This window comes from Vulpes lagopus, chromosome 1 (assembly GCF_018345385.1).
Source record: "Vulpes lagopus strain Blue_001 chromosome 1, ASM1834538v1, whole genome shotgun sequence".
NCBI classification, from domain to species: Eukaryota; Metazoa; Chordata; class Mammalia; order Carnivora; family Canidae; genus Vulpes; species Vulpes lagopus.
The window spans coordinates 132,057,674-132,077,538 of NC_054824.1; the positions used below are offsets into that span (position 1 = coordinate 132,057,674).

Sequence of the window (19,865 nt, forward strand, 5' to 3'; positions counted from 1 at the left end):
AGGAAAAGGAACTGGGCACAGAGCTCACCTGAGATCCTGCATAGCTCAAACACCAGCTCCAAAAGAAGAATGAAAGTAGTTTAATGTCCCTCCATTAAGCACATACCAGCTGTAGTCTATAACCAAGGTACCACTTCCCACTTTGGGCAGTTATAACTGAATTACATAGAGATCTTAAGAAGAGTTCAACTACCATCAGTAGTGCTCTATTAACTTGATCCCATAAAAGTACAAGATTTTATATTTTATTTATTTTTTTAAAGTACAAGATTTTATAACAAATATCAAGAGCTGGAAAAAGAAAACAAACACTACTGTATTAATGCATGATTTAAAACGTCTTAAAATCTCTCATTTGAATTTCCATAAATAAAATGAAATTTCTTTCCTGAACAAAGAAATAGGACTTTAAAAAGATGATAAGCTTAACCAAACAATACAAGTACAAACTGAATTTTTCTAGAATGTCTGAATTAGCTAATGGCTCAACATAACAATTTCACTTAAATTCAAAATTTCAATTTTGTAGCTTTTCCATGATGCATGGAATTCAAATGTGAAATGTATAATTCTAAAATTCATTTCATATTCCACTTTAAGTCAATTATCATTAAGATAATTATCATTATCTTCACCAAAAAGGCAGTAAAAACAATTTCTATTTTTGATGTCATTTAACAGTTGGAAATAAAATCACAGGGATGGGATCCCTGGGTGGCGCAGTGGTTTGGCGCTTGCCTTTGGCCCAGGGCGCGATCCTGGAGACCCGGGATCGAATCCCACATCAGGCTCCCGGTGCATGGAGCCTGTTTCTCCCTCTGCCTATGTCTCTGCCTCTCTGTCTCTCTGTGACTATCATAAATAAATAAAAAAATTAAAAAAAAAAATCACAGGGATTTCTGCATGAAAATGGCTAAACCTGTGGTGGTATAAATACACCAAGGGCTAATGAGTCTTTCAGATACTGTAGATGATGGCCAGCCCCCATACTGCATTTCAGTTTCCCCTTCAGTCTATCAACCGCTGAAGAATTGCAAGACATGAGCTAGACAGAGAAATGAAATAAGGAAATATGGAAAAATTTGCCAGGATGCAGAGTGGGGTTCATTAAGACTTGAAAGAAGCCAGATGAAAAGCATTTCTTGGCTTGTCAAGAAAGCACACTTTTTTTTTTTTTTTAAAACAATTGCTTTTTGTTGGAGCAAATCTTCTCACTCCAACAGTTTCTCATATAGAGAAGAAATCTCTATGAGGTAAAGTGTTAGATGCCTGGAAGTGATGCATAAAGCAAACCTGGAACTTAAGTGTGCTTCAGAATTATTTAGAGGGCTTGTTAAAAATATATTATTGCTGGTTCCCACTCTCAAATTTTTCTGATTCAATAGATCTGGAGTCCAAGAATTTGTACTGCTAACAAATTCTCAGCTAAGGCTAATCCTGCTGTCCTGTGGAACCACTAATTTAGAAGAAATATGTTAGAATTAAAATGAAAGTAAGCTTTGGCCATTTCTAAAAGTTGTTACTATATTTCACTCCCACTAGACTGTAAACTCTTTGAGAAGACCTGCAGTTGAATCATCTCTGTATATCTCAAAAGATTTGACACTAAATGTCTAGAATATACTTATCAATGCTTCATTCTGACTCTGTTGATGTGAATATAAATTACTGCTTTGAAACAAACAAATGGAAATCGAAGCAGGAACTTGCACAGATATTGTACACCCATATTCATAGCAGTATTATTCACAAAAGTCAAAACGTGGAAGCAATCCAAGCATCCATCAACAAATGAATAAACAAAATGTGGCACACCCATACAATGGAATACTATTCGGTCTTAAAAAGGACACACTCTACAATGTGATGAACCTAGAAGACACTATGCTAAGTGAAATAATTCAGTCACAAAAGGACAAATATTTTTAATCCCACTTATATGAGGTACCTAGAGAAGTCAAATTCAAAGAGACAGAAAATAGGATAACAGTTGCAAAGGGCTGGGAAATAGGAAGTTATTGTTTAATGGGCAGAGTTTCTGTTGAGAAAGATGAAAAAGTCTAAATATTCATGGTGGTGATGACTGCACAACGTTAATCATCAATGTACTTAATGCCAGAGTACACTTAAAAATGGTAAATTTTTTATTACATTTCTTTTTTTGTTACATGTATTTTACCTCAATAAAAACACAAACCTGAGTGTAACATCCTTTCACAAGCCCCCTCCAGTAGTGCTTTTAGCTAAGATGTTGGTTTTTAATTTGCATACCTGAATAATGTTATAATTTCAATACAACTTGACATGTGATGCAAAATGCGGATTTGGTAATCATGGAGCTGCTACACAATGTATCAGTTAACAAGCATCATCATGTACTGGTTAAGAAGCACAGGCTTAGGGCAGAACTTGGAGATGGATCTGAATCCCAGCCTCACCATTTGATCTGTTCAGGGTCACACGGAATTTACACTGTGTCTTAGTTTCCTTGTATGTAGAAGTGGAATAATCAGAGTATCTATTTTTATTTTTTAAAAAGATTTTATTTATTTCTGCGAGACAGAGAGAGAGAGAGAGAGAGAGAAAGAGAGAGAGGTGCAGAGACACAGGCAGAGGTTTGAGAAGCAGGATCCATGCAGGAAGCCCGATATGGGACTCAATCCTGGAACTCAGGATCATGCCCTGGGCTGAAAGCAGGCACTAAACCGCTGGGCCACCAGGGATCCCCCCAGAGTATCTATTGCAAAGGACATATGAAGCAATATTCATATGAACAGTTCCTGATGCACAGTAAGTACCACATATGTGTGAACTACCATTATTGTATAGTACAGACTAGAATTTGCTGTGTGGGGCAATATTTCTCAAAGTACAGTCTTTCTCAAAGTGCATCAAAATCATGGGAGTACCTTGTTAAAATGTAGACCTCTAGATCTCAAATCTTCTGAAGCAGCATCTTTGGATAGGTGCCACTGTATAAAACCTGCTACTGCAAAGGGGGAGAACTGGAGTGGGAATGAGATACATCTGGATTCAGATAAAGTAACCAGAGGACTTCCAGGAACAAAGAACCAGGAGCAGTGGTCAGAGGACATTTCCCCAGCTTTCTAGACAATAAGAATCACAGACAATTCTGATTCAATAGGTATGTACCCTTTCTGAAAATGTCCCAAATGAACCTTACCAAAGAAATTTGGCAAACGCTGACCTAGAGATTCCCACAGATTTTTAGTATTCCCTAATTCTGCTTTAAATTCAAGATTTGGTGAGGGCCCATGCTCTGCAAGTGCAAAGTACCAAACGAATTTGTTCACTCAAAAACTCTTTGGCATTACAGTGCAGTAGGTCACAAAAGAAGTGGTGATCCTGTTCTCTCCCCATAAGGAACTTGCTGAGGAATGAGCTGTAAAAGCCATACTTTATTATTATCTGGAATTGCAAATTGTAAAGCATGTCATGTACTTCAAAGTTGATCTAGAGTAATGGTTGTCAAGAATGTGGTCCCTAAATTCAGTGCATCAGCATCAGTGCATCAGCATCAAATGGTTAACAATCTAAACTATCAGGCCTTACCTAAAGCTCCGGGAGCAGAGCCCAGTAATCTGTAGTTTAGTAGCCTTCTAGGTGATTCTGACGTTCACTCAAGTTTGGGAACCACTGGCCAAGCAAAAGGAATCTCCTTCAACACTTTCTCCATCATAAAGTCATTGAATACTTCCAGTATTCTGCTTCCTTCCCAGTCCATTAATCTCTCCCCTCCCCACCCCACATTCAATTAACCAATTCCCAAAAACAATGTACACATTTCAAAAACAACATAAAACTTTATTAAGAACATCTTATATTATCATCAGATACAGCCAAAGAAAAAGGGGTAAATAAACAGGGAAATTTCATCTTCCCATGTGCTATTGCCACCTCAGAACAGACTCGTGTGCGGATGGCTGGAATTACAGATGGCAACAAATGCTCTGTATAAATAAATTCAGTAACACAATGCTCCCTTTCTATACAGAGAAGAACTGGGTTTACACTTTAAAAAGCTTTGATATAGTGCAACAACTATGAAACAAGACTACATCTTTAGGAGCTATTTCTTAATAGAATACAAAGCAGTTTTGTAGCTTTATGTTATTTCATATAATACAAATTTTCAGAATGGAAAATTCAGAAAGGACATTCTAACTTTCCCAATTAATTTGTACTTTTGAATTTTTTTCCTTCTAAAGATTTCTCAGAGCCAGTTCAATAACTATACTCTAATAGAGAATCTGCTCATCTACAGTGACAACTGACAACCTAGTTTTGTTCTTTTAATTCTGCAAATCAAGATAACCAGGTCATCCAAGCTTTTGCTGATTCTGAAGGAATTCTTATAGAAAAACCCTGATTCAGAGTGCATGTGAGAAGAGGTACCAAAATAGCTGCATCTGGACTGGTTTTCCTAGAGAGGGAGGTTGGCTATTGAGCACAGCTGATTCTCTCAGACTCCCAGGTTCCCCCAGGTGGTTCTTTTACTTACTGTAGTGACGGAAGGAGCAGAGGGAACGTCAGGGAATCTGTTCAAACTGCCACTCCAGACAGCTCTCTGCACTGTTTGTGGAGAAAAGAGTGATGGTATCCATTCAAACCACAGTACCCCTACTACAAGTGTGGTGACATGCTTTTCTCTTTAGGGGCCAGGCCAAACTGCACTCAAAGATGCATGATTTGCCTCATGTACATACACAGCGGAGAAAATGCTCATGATTTAGAATTTGGTATTATAGTACCCCATCTTACCCCATTTCTTGAGAACATGTAAGTCTACCTGTTAGAAAGGAAGACTATTCACTGCTAAGGCTTACCATGTTAACTATCATAAGGCTGAAAAAATAACTTCTAAACCAGACCATGTCATTTGTGTTTACAGTTAGTGAATTAACCAACAGCTAAAGGTTTGTGGAGGATTTGGTCAAAGGGTGGGACTGGGGGTAGGATTCAGGTTGAGTACTATCACTTATCACAAATCGCATCAAGCTCTTTAAAAAAATAATGCATTTTTATCATAAATATTTAGAACAGATACTGGCAATAAAATCAGTATCTAAGAAGTCTGTCTTAAATGGTGAAAATATTTCAACAAACTTCTAATAATTCAAATCTTCCCAGGAGTACATAGTTTATAAATTAGTTTTAAATGGAAAAAATATATTTTGAATGGATAAATCACCACTTTAGCAGATCATAAATAAGATCAAGACACTGAAAATAAATTAATATACAAGTTTTTGTTTTCACTTTAACAAGAAAAACTAACTTACATGGTATACTTTTATAACAGGTATAACTAGGTTTTTATAATTGTGCATTGGTTACCCCACCACCCCCATGCTGAATCTTCTTCTCACATATCCTACACCTAGGGACAGAGGTACACAAGACAGACAGACACCCCAATGTATGAGTCTGGCTGCTGCACACCATTTCCTTAGTCAGACTGATGTTACAAATGCTGGTCAGGATCTATTAGTAATTTGTCAACCACATTACAAGTACATTCATGGTTAAGTGGATTAGATTCCCAGGTGAGCTTTCTGTGGTAGTGTTTACAGGGAACCTAATTACTATTGTTTCCGTGAGAAAATGTGCCCAGAGTCCCAAAAGTTGACTAAAAGACTTTGGAATATAAGCCATATATAGATGGGGACTACTAAAATGTGTCTATGTTTTGGAGAGGTCAAAGTGTTAAAAGCACTGTTTCCAGAACTACTGGGTACTGAAAATAAATATTTGCCTTTCCTTCACATATAAATTCATTTTAACTATAATTTCTAATATTTAGAACAAAAGAGTGAAGCCATTCAGACTAGTAAGACATTAACTGGCTTATGGGATTTAAAAGATGTTTTATTGACTACCTAGTTTGAATCTGCTTACAAGGAAAAGAAAAATGTCTAATATGTAATGAGTGAAAATAATGTTTATCCTAAGTCATTATTGAGTACAAATCCACAGCTTAACAATGTGATTTAAAAAGAAAGCAGGAGAGCATGCAACTGCTCTAACACACAGGGTTAGAAATAAAAAGTAAAAGTACATTTGTTTTGGTAATTCTAAATATACAAATATAGTATTTGCCAGATCTACCCTGTAGTGTAGCACTGCTTAATTTCCAAATATACAGTCATTCAAAAACCTTAAGGAAACATTAAAAATGTTCCAGGCTACTTTACTGAACTTCAAGGAATATTGTGTTGAGATTTTAGAGCTAAAAATACTATTGTTTTTAAAGTTAAACGGCTAAGTAAATAGTAAAAGTTATCATTATTTTGTTTCTTTTAATCCCCTAGATGGCTTTATATTAAAGGGATCTATTGTGTTAAAAGGAGACTGATTTGAAAATAGCAATCAGTTCCAGAATCAAAGTCGTCCTCTTGGTAGAAGGTCAAATTTTACAACATTTCCAAAGCATTTTCATATTAACCTACTCAAATAATTCTAAACCATTTGATCAAGGGGGTCCCTATTTAACACTCCTTTTATTCTACACTGGCAGCTGGAATGGAACCCCGACAGTACTATTGTGGAAAAGTTCCCTAAACTTTAATCTGAGCCTTACTTTTGTGTTAAATTACTGACCTCTAGAAAATAAGGAATCAAAAGCTTTAAGAGGCACAGAACTGATATTTTGGTCAGGAAGAAGGGTGAAGATTAAGTTGGAACATTTAGTCACTCCTACAATCAAGTCCTAACTATACCATAATAAAGTCTCTACCAACTCTTGATTAATTCTCACCCTTTAGGAATTACATAATTTACAGTGATTAGATACTGAAGAAAATAAAGAAAAATATTTGAAAATACACGAAGAAATAGAAACATGGAATTTCTCACAAGGCCTTGAATCAAAAAAATTTACAAAAAGATCTTTTGAAAATAATCACTATTTCTGAGCTTATTAATACACAGAGATCACTTTGTTTAAACTAAGTCATGTTAACTTACCAATAAAATAGTAAACAAACAAACATTTTAAACAATTTTTATAAATTACTTTTCACTTCTTTTTCTTAGTCATTCTCTCAACCATATACAAAAATAACGCTACAGGACTGTCCACCTAACCTGTCTCCATCTCTTGCAAAGTCCTGGGCCCTGGAAAGAGACTGGTCATCAATCTTCACTGTAGATGTCCCCTGCAAAGGGCAGGTGCATGTGGCTTCCAGTAACATTGGGCAATCGGGATAAGTCTGGCAGGCTCTGGATCCGGGACCTGAGTTCTTTGCGTACCAGGGAAACTCTGGCTAACTTCCGCTTGTATTCCTGTAACATCAAACCACTTTCATTAGCATTCTGAGAGTTGAGAGAAGAGCTATCTAACTAATACTCTGCATATAACCTGGTATTACACTCAGTTAATGCTGAATAAAAAAGGATGATTACAACGTTAGCTTTAGGATCAAAGGAAGGACTTTGGAAATACACTACTAGGATAAACTCTATTATTATGAAAAAACCACAAGCCACAATCTCTCTCTCTTTTTTTTTTTTTTTTGAGATACAGAGAATGTGAGCACAAGTTGGGGTGTGTGTGTAAGATTATTTATTTATTTATTTATTCATGAAAGACACACACAGAGAGAGGCAGAGACACAGGCAGAGGGAGAAGCAGGCCCCACGCAGGGAGCCCAATGCGGGACTTGATCCTGGGTCAAAGGCAGGCACCAAACCACTGACCCACCTAGCCTTGTTTTCAATTGTAAATGTTGGCAACACATCGCAGGAGTATTATTAGTACCTGTGAGTTTGTCTCCAATAGAAACAAGTTGCTATAACATTACAAGTTTTTAAAGCTATCTTGAAATACTGTTTACATTTGTTACAACTTTGAAATTACGGTAGTTATTAGACCAACCACTTAATGTTATTTAATGTGTCAATAAAGATTCATATATTATTGTACAAATTTGACTATGTCAACAACTGTATTTTAATATAATTTGTTTCCTTTGTAATGCCATGCATTTTACTTTCTACATTAAAATACTGAACTTGAAGGGCACCTAGGGGCTCAGTCACATTAGGTGCCTTTGGCTCAGGTCATGATCCCAGAGTCCTGGAATCAAGCTGGGAGCCTGCTTCCCCCCTTCCCTCTGCCACTCCTCCTGCTTGTGCTGTCAAAAAAATAAAATCTTAAAAAAATAAGATACTGAACTTGAGAAGGGGTCCAAACACCAGACTACCAAACAATTCCAACGGCCCAAAAAAGGTTAGGAAACCCTGCTAACAGTGGTCCAAAGACTCAGAGACTGGAAACCAATCAAGATCATTTGACTTAGAGGGAAACAGCCCATTCTCTACACTGGGAATATCTCCTTTTAACTGAAATTTCCAGAATTCAACATGGAGAGAGGATTCTTCTATGCTCGATCACCTAGTGGAGGGGAGATGTGGAAGAGGGAATTTATTTATTTATTTATTTATTTATTTATTTGAAAGAGAATTTAGAAAATGGGTATTTTTCCTTCTAGAAAAGCCTAGAACCTTCTCCCTCCCTCTAACCATTTGTCTTACAAATAAGACAGAAAAGGTAATTGATAAGCTTTCTTTTAGGTAGAAGGTCTAACCATCAAAAGCCCTTCTTTGGTGTTCTCAATTCTGTACAGAGTCAGCTAAGGAATTTTTGAAGGAACAGATTTTTCAAGAGAACTTCAGTCCTACTACCTATTAATTAAATGAGAATAATCTCTGGAAGTGGGTCCAAAGTTCATAGATTTTGTAAAGTTCCCAAAAGGATGTTAATACATAAAGTTGTGAGCCACTTCTTTAGTTTTTCTGCCTAAATGAAATCAACTAGTAAGGTTTCTTTGTATGACTGAGCCTCCTCCCTTAAAGAATAACCACACAAGGGGAAAGGGATTTATTTATTTATTTATTTATTTATTTTTTGGGAAAGGGATTTATAACAATTACTAAACCTCAACTGCTCTAAAGGAATGGGGAACAGGAGCATTCTGAAGTACAGGGAACTGGGCAGAGTAGCAGGCAAAGCAGGCAAGGCTGAAGGCTGGAAAAGTTCAAGGATAGCTTTGGGCACATAAGAGAGGTGTCAATTCTTGCCATGTCTACATGTCCCTGCATTTCTTTTTTTTTTTTAATTTTTTTTATTTATTTATGATAGTCACACAGAGAGAGAGAGAGAGAGGCAGAGAGGCAGAGATACAGGCAGAGGGAGAAGCAGGCTCCATGCACCGGGAGCCTGACGTGGGATTCGATCCCGGGTCTCCAGATCGCGCCCTGGGCCAAAGGCAGGCGCCAAACCGCTGCGCCACCCAGGGATCCCTGTCCCTGCATTTCTAATTTATCATGAAGATCAAGATGGAGTAAAAGAATTTAATAGAAATCTAGAATTTCAAGGTATGATTTTCCTCTTCCCTTAACAAGTGATACACACTGGAACACCAATTAAGTTTCAGCATAGTAGCTCAGAGCGGCATACAAAAGATTAGCACCAGAATATTTCACATTCTAGATGCATACCTCTCAGTAAGATCTCATTACACATGTCCACATTTAGCAGTTTCTTCCTCAAAACACACTGGTATGGGGCAACTTCTCTCCATCTGTCCCACTGTTCTTAGATAAATCATTTTTGAATAAATACATAAAGCAGTCTGGGGCCAGCATGATATATTCAGATGTTGTTCAAACATACTCAAAAGCAATTATTCTCTGCTAGAAAATATGTGGGGGTTTTTGTCTTTTTTTTTTTTTTTTTTTTTGGAAAATTTTGAGAAATGTCATGTCCCTTTAGCGGTCATTACTGCTCACCCTAATTTCCAGTTTCTAGCATCCAGTAGGTTGTTCTTCAATTAAGATTTAATTCAAATGATATTGGCAACTACAAGCTTTCAGCCAATTGGTGTATATAAACAAAAGCTGCCATTTACTGAATGTCCATGATATGCCAGGCATTAAAATATGAACTCATGGGGCAGCCCGGGTGGCTCAGTGGTTTAGCGCCATCTTGAGCCCAGGGCCTGATCCTGGAGACCCCGAATCGAGTCCCAAGTCAGGCTCCCTGAATAGAGCCTGCTTCTCCCACTGCCTGTGTCTCTGCCTCTGTCTGTCTGTCTCTCTCTGTCTCTCATGAATAAATAAATAAAATCTTTAAAAAAATAAAAGAATAAAAAAAAATATTAACTCATTCAATCCTCTCAATAGTTCCATGTGAAAGAAGAGTTATTATCCTTCATAAGCATGTGAAGTCATACTTCCCCAACTCAGAAACAAAAGTATGTAGTAGTCAAAGCTTTCTGCTATTGCCACAGGCAGGATCTCCTACCCAGAAGATTTAAAGAGCTGTGGCAAGTTGTCTGATGTAAGCCTGAAGAACTAGATGAAGACTGGAAACTACTCGATAACGCGAACCAGACCACAGCCCTGTTAGTTTTAAATTGCTTGATTAGGTGGTCTAGACAGAGGCTCCAAGGTTCCAGATTGGTTTCTTATGGCAACAATGCTTACAAGAGGATGTATTACTTTGATTTTGCTGTACAATAACAACAGTACTTCTCTCAGATCAGAATCACAGCACCATGAATGTACTCTCCTTTTTCACAGCCCTTTTAGAGAAATGCTATCACAGCAGTCCCTGGCATATGGCAAGTATATATTTATTAAAGTAATGGAGATATAGCATTAAACAAAACAGATAAGGTCTCCTGCCTCCACAAAGCTAACATTTCAGGAGGAAGGAGACCTAAAAAACATGTAAGTATTATTTTAGCTATAAATACAATAAAGAAAATAAAATTGGGCAAAAGGAGAATAAGAGGGCATTAAAGATTCAAAATGTTGTTTCAGAACTACTGACCTGAGGAGACTGACTTTCAGCATGATAGTGTGAGGAGTTCAACTGACCCACTCCCTGATGAAAACTATTTTAAAAAAACATACTAGCCATTTAAAGCCTCTGGAAATGATCTTAAAGGACATCTATTCCAGAAAAATCCATTAAGAAAGGCAAGCGTCTGTGGTATCAACCAAGATGTTCCCTCCCTTCCTACTCAAAGCTCAGCAAGGCAGACTCCCCTCAGACCCCTGCAGCCAAGAACACAAGGATCACTCTGGCAGTTCCCAGTCAGAGGGCTTTCTTCCTGAGAAGGGCAAGGCATCGGCATTTATCATCCTATCCCCAGCTACCTGTTGCTAAGGTTGCCTCAGCATAGTGTAGTTAAGGGCCAAAGGGCTTTTCACTTGGCCCCCACTGGTAAAACAGAAGCTCTATCTTGGACATGGCAAGTAAAGAATATTGTGGCACTGAGAACCCTCGCCCCGACTCAGGAGGTGATAGGCAAAGCTGAGATAACACAGGCTGCTGCACCCCTCCTCACTTACTAAAAGCTCAGCTCCTATACAGCAGGGGTAACACTCAGACAAAAATTTACATTGCCCCCATCCCTAGTTATAGACCCCTGACATAAAAGATTTTTGCCTGACAGAAGAAGCAGGCCATAAAACAGACAGAACCTAATTTCTTCACAAAGGAACTGATTTTAGTTAGAACAAAGCAAGGAGAAGTTCAAGCCTAATGATACTGTCAAGAACAGTGGACACTATGGCGAAAGGCAATTAGGAGATTCATAAAGGCTAAACTGTAGGCCAACTAGTTTGCAGGAGAGAAAAAGGGAAGACAGCTAGGAGGTGACCTCTAGATGTTAGAACAAATATCTAACACTGACCTCAGAAAGAAAATCAGTGATCTCAAAGAGGTATCTGTACCCCATGTTCACTGCAGCATAATTCACAAAAGCCAAGATATGCCAACTGAGTTTCTGCCAACAGATGAAGGAATAAAGATGATGTAGTGCATATATATATATGCACACACACATATATATATAATTAATATTATTCAGCTGTAAGAAAAAAGATTAATTCTGGCATTTCCAAATGGACGAGACTATGCTAAGTGAAATCAGTCGGAGAAAGATGAATAACTATGTAATCTCACTACATGTTGAATCTGAAAGAAAGAAAGAAAGAAAGAAAGAAAGAAAGAAAGAAAGAAAGAACAAAGAAAAAGAAGGAAGGGAGGGAGGGAGGGAGGGAGGGAGGAAGGAAGGAAGGAAGGAAGGAAGGGAGGGAGGGAGGGAGGGAGGGAGGGAGGAAGGAAGGAAGGAAGGAAGGAAGGAAGGAAGGGGGTGCCTGGGTGGCTCAGCAGTTAAGTGTCTGCCTTTGGCTCAGGGCATGATCCTGGAGTACCAGGATCGAGTCCCGCATCGAGCTCCCTGCATGGAGCCTGCTTCTCCCTCTGTCTGTGTCTCTGCTTCTCTCTCTGTGTGTCTCTCATGAATAAATAAATAAAAATCTTAAAAGAAAGAGAAAAGAAAGAAAAGAGAAGAGAAAAACTCATAGAAACAGAGTAGAGTGGTGGTTACCAAGAGTTGGGATGGCAGGGGGAGATGTGGAAATGCTGGTCAAAGGAAACCAGTATTCAGTTATAAGATGAATAAACTCTGGAGATCTAATGTAGAGCATGTCAACTATAGTTAATAAAATACTATGCTGTGCACTTGAAATTTGCTGAGAGGAAACCTAAGTGTTTTCATCATACAGACAACTATGTGACATGATAGATGTGTTAATTGCCCTAATTGTGGTTATCATTTCAACAAAGTAGACATAACAAATCATCACACTGTACAGTTTAAATATATACAATTTTATCTGTCCATTTTTACATTAGTAAAAAAAAAACAAGTATCTCCTTCTTCAATTAGTAAACCAACCCCAACCTCGCCCCTAAAAAAAACTCCACAAAAAAAACCTAAGCATAAAAGAGAAAATACAAATTGTGGATCCACTGGCACATATGCACTGAATCAGGAAAAGTCAAAGTGACAAAGTCAATCAACAGGCAAAGCCAATACTGGTTTTAAAAATCCCTCTCGGGATTCCCTGGGTGGCGCAGCGGTTTGGCGCCTGCCTTTGGCCCAGGGCGCGATCCTGGAGACCTGGGATCGAGTCCCACGTCGGGCTCCTGGTGCATGGAGCCTGCTTCTCCCTCTGCCTGTGTCTCTGCTTCTCTCTCTCTCTCTCTGTGTAACTATCATCAATAAATAAAAATTAAAAAAAAAAAATCCCTCTCACAATCTTCTCATTCTTTTTATTTTTTTTTTTAAATTTTATTTATTTTTTCATGATAGTCACACAGAGAGAGAGAGAGGCAGAGACATAGGCAGAGGGAGAAGCAGGCTCCATATAGGGAGCCTGATGTGGGATTCGATCCCGGGTCTCCAGGATCGCGCCCTGGGCCAAAGGCAGGCGCTAAACCGCTGCGCCACCCAGGGATCCCTTCTCATTCTTTTTAAACTAAACCTGCATTTTGCAAAAACAGCTTTCAAAAAATTTATTTTGTGTTTAAACTTAACTTTTTTTCCCCTAAATCAATTTCTGTTCCAGCTCCAAAGAAAGGGAAGAACTTGAATTTTAAACTTTAAGATAAAAAGAATAAATAAATAAAAAATAAAAAAATAAAAAATAAATAAATAAATAAATAAATAAAGATTAAAAACTTCCCCAGAGCAAACCCATTAAGAAATTAAGCCCCTTCTCTTAGCAGTAAATACTGAGATGATGTATACTGCTTTTACATTTCCAGTAAATGGGAATGGGGAGTCCAGGAAATGGGGAGTCTGCTGAAAATTCTCTCTCCTCCTCTCTCTGCCCAACCTCCACCTCAACCCCAGCTCACCCAGGGCTTATGCTGTCTCAAATAAATAAATAAATCTAAAAAAAAAAAAAAAAAAAGAAAAAAAGACAAGTGCTGACAAATATGTGGAGAAACTGAAACCCTCCACATTGCTGGGGGAAATGTAGTCTGGCAGTTCCTAAAAAAACATACAGAGTTACCATATAACCCAGCAATTCTATTCATAGACATATACAAAAGAGAAATGAAAATGTATGCCCAATGAATGTTCATAGTAATTCACAATAGCTGAAAAGTAGGAAAAATAATCCAAATATCCCTCAACTGATGAATAGAGAAACAAAACATGATATATTCTTACCATGTAATATTATTTGGCCATAAAAATAAACAAAGTATTGTTATATCCTATGACATCAAAGACCCCTGAAAATATGCTAAGTAAAAGAAGCTAGTTAAATAGACCATTTACTGTATGGTTCCATTTATATGAAATCTCCAGAAGAGCCAAATTTATAGAGACAGGAATGAGATTTGTGGTTGCTTAGGGCTTGGGGGTGGGATGAAGTGGAAATGGTTTAAGAGGTCTCCATTAGGGTGGATAAAAATAATCTAAAATTATAGATAGTAGTGATGGCTGCAAAATCCTGTAAATATATTTAAAAACTGTACACTGTAGGAATACTGGCTGACTGAATTAGTAGAGCATGAGACTCTTAATCTGAGGGTTATAAATTCAAGCCCCCTGTTGGGCACAGAGATTGCTTAAAAATAAAATCTTTTTTAAAAAAACCCTGTACATTGTACATGGTATGTGAATTACATCTCAATAAACATATTAAAGGGAGGAAAAAAGGCTTTGTGAGTTAGTCTGAGAACCTCAGTGCCACAAATAGTATTGTTTCTTTTTCTTTTTCTTTTTAAAGATTTTACTTATTTCAGAGAGAGAGAGAGAGAGAGAGAGACTGCACACGTGGGAAGGAGCAGAGAGGGACAAGCAGAACATGGAGCCCAATGTGGGGCTTGATCTCACGACCCTGAGATCATGGCCTGAGCCAAAATCAAGAGTAGGATGCTTAACCGACTGACCCACGCTAGCACCCTTGAACAGAATTGTTTTTATAATGGGAAAGGGATTCCAAGTTCTGCTACTTTACAAGAAATTCACTTAAAAAAAAAACTCAAGTGCAGTAAATGCCAAGCTTATACAATATAAATATTCTCCATCAAATTCCAACCTGACTTTTTGGAAAGACCAATCTGTTAATGCAAATATTACATAAAAACCAGTGATGAACATGAGCGATGGTCAAAAGGGTCAAACAAAAGCAATTCCACAGAAAATAAAGACATTGTTTATAATAACTACTTTCTATACATCTATAACTTATAACACCTATCAATTTATATACCAACATGTTAGATGTCAGTGTGACAGTCTTTGGATTTTAGATTCTAGTTCTTACTGTGTATTATTTTCATTTTTCCAACAAATGCATCATTCTGTTATTTGATATTGAATTTGAAGGTCTCAACTAATCTACTCAATACTTCATTTAAACATTTCTTGAGTATCTACTACAGAATGTACCGTCACTATGCTGGGAACACAAAGATGAATCATAACCCTTACCTAGAAGAACATATAAACAAATGAATAATTACAATAAAGTATGATGTGTTCCATTAGAGGCAAAACCCACTTTCTATGACATACCAGAACTGCAGGATGGAGGACTTCGCCACAATGAAAAGTTCAGGAAGGTTTTCAGAATTGAAAGAGGTGAGTAGAACAAAATTGAACATGGAAACAGCAAGATAACAGGGTAGAGAGGATAAAGAGCATGATATGAGCATGCCAATTCACTACCACCGGTGTATGGTACAAAGTGAAGAAATTAATTCCATTACCAAGTACAGCCACATTTAAGAGTTTGAACCTGAGGAAGAAACCCAATTAGGAGTTTACTGCTAATGTCTAAGAAAGAGGACTAGGACCTGAACCAAACCAGTAGTAGGAGAGCACTTCACAAATTACACTGTACATCAAGTAGCAGTGCACTTTACAAACTACACTGTATGCATGCACTACCTTAATCCAAAAGATAAATGCCTGACGCCAGCCACACAACACAATTTAATAACATCTGTCAAAATTAATGAATAAACAAATAGATCTGAGTTATCCTTGGACAACTACTACAACAATCACCATTCAAAAAAGATGGTATCATCAAAAACTATTCAAAATGTTTTGTCGAATACCATTTGTATTAAATTATCCATATTCTGATGCAGATTTGTTAAGAATTTTGCAGAACAATCTGTAATTTTCGACTCCAAAGACACAGTAAAGCAATACACTATATTTTATTGATAATAAGGAATTCTGTAGTATTAAGACTGCTCTGAACACAAAATTTTTGAAAAGCCAAAATTGATACAAATTCCTCTTCAGAATCTTTTGTCCAAATTATTCCTTTTACCTGTCTATTATCCATATCCAATTTCTAACCATCCTTCAAGTGCCAGCTTAAATCCCAAACCCTTCAACTGAACTTTCTCTGATTACTTCTCCCACACTGTACTTTCACTAGTACTTGCTGATCACTCAACAATGTCCTGCTCTGACATCCTACTGATTGTTTACATATGCACAGAGGATACACTAAAAAAACTAACACCAAAAAATAATGGAAAACAATTCTAGTCATCTGAATAACTAAAGTCCTTTCAGACACACATGTACTTAAGAAATACAACATTCATAAGAGAATACATATCTTTTCTTTATATAATTGTTTAGCTACAGCCTTAAAATATTTTTTTAGACTTGTTTTGGAGAGGGGGAGGGGCAGAGGGGAGAGAGAATGTTGAAGGAGACTCCCCACTGAGCTCGGGAGCCCAATGCAACTTGATCCAGCTTGATCCCATGACCCCAAGACCATGACCTGAGCTAAAATCAAGAGTTGGTCATTCAACTGAGCCACTCAGGGGCCCCAAAAATTAGTTTTTGAAAAGAGGATACAGATCAAATGAAAAATTTATCTGCGGACTTTTCTACTAGGAAATGATATTTAAATTAACTAAAAAACCAACTTTGCATCTTTTCCCTCTACAAATTGTTCTTTTCCATCTTAACGACCTTTATTTACAGTATTTTAAATGAGACACATGTTAAGTCCACAACTACTTTTTAAAGTAGCCTCTAGACCCAATATGGGGCTCACAATGACGACCCCAAGAGTCACCCACTCCACTGACTGAGCCAGCCAGGCACCCTGTAAGTCCGTAACGATTACGTACATACTATACTTTAAGTAGGTATGTGTTATATACCCAAAACTCTACAAGAGATAGGCTTTTCAGAACCCCAGGCTTCCTCAAACCACCTCTCCCAACTTTCAATCACTATTTTCCAAACTTCAATGAGCTAATTGCCATCTTTTATTTCTTCACCACATGAGTTACCTATACTGTTTTTTTTTTTTAATTTTTATTTATTTATGATAGTCACAGAGAGAGAGAGAGAGAGAGAGGCAGAGACACAGGCAGAGGGAGAAGCAGGCTCCATGCACCGGGAGCCCGATGTGGGATTGGATCCCGGGTCTCCAGGATTGCGCCCTGGGCCAAAGGCAGGCACTAAACCCCTGCGCCACCCAGGGATCCCACCTATACTGTTTATATAGTATTTTTATTGAAACTACCTTTTTAAGAGCTTCATTCTAAGAAACATCCATATAATCACAGCTTTGTTGTGCTACTTTGGATTTCATTCACTCACTAAAACAATTACTAGAATAAATGTTCTCAGGCAGCATTGTGGCAGGACTTTGAGAACCAATGCTTTACACTTCACTTTTATTAACTGTTTACGAGTCACTTTACATCTCCTTCATTATATTCCTCACTTTAACAATGCCCATATTTGTCCTTTCTGTACTTCAACATTAATGAATTAGGTGTGATGTCTTGTGTGCACTGAGTGAGTTTAGAACTAGCTTGAAATCTGAACTACCTTTAGAAAAGCCTTTTACACCTGAGCATATATTGACTAATCTTCTCCATTTTAGAGCTACGTTGAGACCAGATACTGTCACAGAAACTTTCTACTTTAGTCTCACACTAACTTCCTGAGCTGCTACTATTAGAGTTATTTCTGAACTTAAATACTGTTACACTATTACTATTCTGGTCTTCATACTCATAATTGGGGGGAAACATACTTTGTGCCCAGCAGAGCACTGGCTATGAACAGGTCCCTAGTCAATACTTCTAAGCATGAGGTCAGAAGATCTGGGTACAAGTACTGCTTCGATTTACTACCTATGTGACTTTAGGCAAGGACTCCCTAAGATTATCTAAGCCTCAGTTGCTTTCTTTATAAAACAGGGATACCTATTTTATAGGGCTGTAAGGATGAATAAATTAAAGCACAAGTTTTCAAATTATGAATTGTTATATAACTTGTCATTAACATTCTGGGATGGTGCCAGAACCACTGTGCACTAAGAGCAAAGAAAATAAATGTCCCCAGATTTGGAGTTCTTAATCATTTTAGGGCTGACCCAGATACAGTTCTTCTAAAATTCCAATTGCTGTAAATAAACATTTTAACTATTTCTGAATTTAAGTATTTATATGGCTGCTTTTTTTCTTGCAGATGCTACTAATAATTATACTCTTGGGTCATACTTGATTGGGACTTAAAAAAAAAAGATTTGGGAGAATTTCAACTGCATCTGCATGTGGTCATTAAAAACCATGGTCAACAACTGCAAGCATCAGGCCTACTATGTTACAGCCCCTTTCTCTGTATCCACTTCTTGAGAGCTTCTGTAGCAGCAGGAATGCATCAAGCCAGGAAGCCCAATCCTAATTCTACTGAGCATGCTGTGTAGCTTAGCATGCAAGTTTGAGCATAGTCCAGGTTTCAGGATGTTCTGAAAACAGGGCTTTGAGAAGTCTTTCTCTCTTTTCATTTGTAAAATCAATCTTTAGGTTCCCTTTCAAGTAGAACAATGTGATGGGACTGGATAAAACCCAATAAGAAAGACATGCTGAGTCTTTTTCAGCAAAGGAAATCGGGTACATCTGAGAATGATAGTTAAGACTTTCCCTCCTCCAACAGTGTTTCTTAACGATGGAGACAGTGGTGTAGTATTCCCATGACACCCTATTTCCAAAGTATTTCCGAAGGCATATCAATGCAATATCCAAGCAACTTAATTTCTCCCTGAATACCTCAATATATGTATCCTTAGTCTGAAATCTTGTTGTTTTATTTAAAATTTATCATTCTTACCAGTCTTTACCCATTTGAGAATTAAAGTAAGTGAATTCTTGAGTCCAAGAACAAATAAATTTTGAAGGTAAGGTTACTTATCTTCACTCAAAATAGTATCGAGACATAATTTTTATATTATAGAACCCCATCTCCACAATTTTGGTTCCTTTTTTTTATTCTCTGGAAGACCCCTAGTGGTTTTGTTCTTTAACGTGTATTCCATTATGTCCTTTCCCTCTCTTAAAATGTTAACATACATGTCTTTCTTAAGTTTCTGCTCTCAATATAACTATTAGCTTGGATTCTCATTTTTCAGGATTCACTATAATTGACTTCATTTTGGTTACCCTGGGGTTGGGGCTCTTTCATAGGACAGATAGGAGAAAGAGGGCAAAGCAGATAAAGATATTCAGTGGTTTGCCTGAATTTGTCTTCTATTAATACTCAAACTTAGCTTGGGATCTAATCCTGCTTTTGATAATTTTTAAAAAATATGTAAAACGCAGTTACCAAGTTCCTTCTCATTTCTTTTCACATTCCACTTCTCTCTGATGGAGCCATTTTCCCTTGACTGTGTGCACAAATTTTATCATTTAGTGGCAAATACTTTAGTGTAAATAAATAATCTCTAACACAACCTCTAACATCCTTTGAAGGCTTACTCTCATTCTCTTAAATGTGTTTTCTAAAGGCACATTTAACTTTAAAAATATCCTTGAAGGGTATCCCTGGGTGGCTCAGTGGTTTAGCGCCTGCCTTCGGCCCAGGGCGTGATCCTGGAGTCCCACATCAGGCGCCCTGCATGGGGCCTGCTTCTCCCTCTGCCTGTGTTCTGTGTCTCTCATGAATAAATAAATAAAATCTTAAAAAAAATAATTC

At 37.5% G+C, this 19,865-nt stretch overlaps 1 protein-coding gene across 1 annotated transcript in view; it reads right to left on the minus strand.

Annotated features, from left to right (window-relative positions):
* Nucleotides 1-3,804: 3,804 nt before the first annotated feature.
* The window catches only part of RPRD1A (regulation of nuclear pre-mRNA domain containing 1A), a 78,856-nt gene continuing 62,795 nt past the window's right edge, over nt 3,805-19,865 (minus strand). Inside the window, exon 6 of the mRNA XM_041749280.1 lies at nt 3,805-7,305. Coding sequence (XP_041605214.1) covers nt 7,156-7,305 — 150 coding nt within the window. The 3' untranslated portion in view covers nt 3,805-7,155. The remainder of the gene's footprint in view (nt 7,306-19,865) is intronic.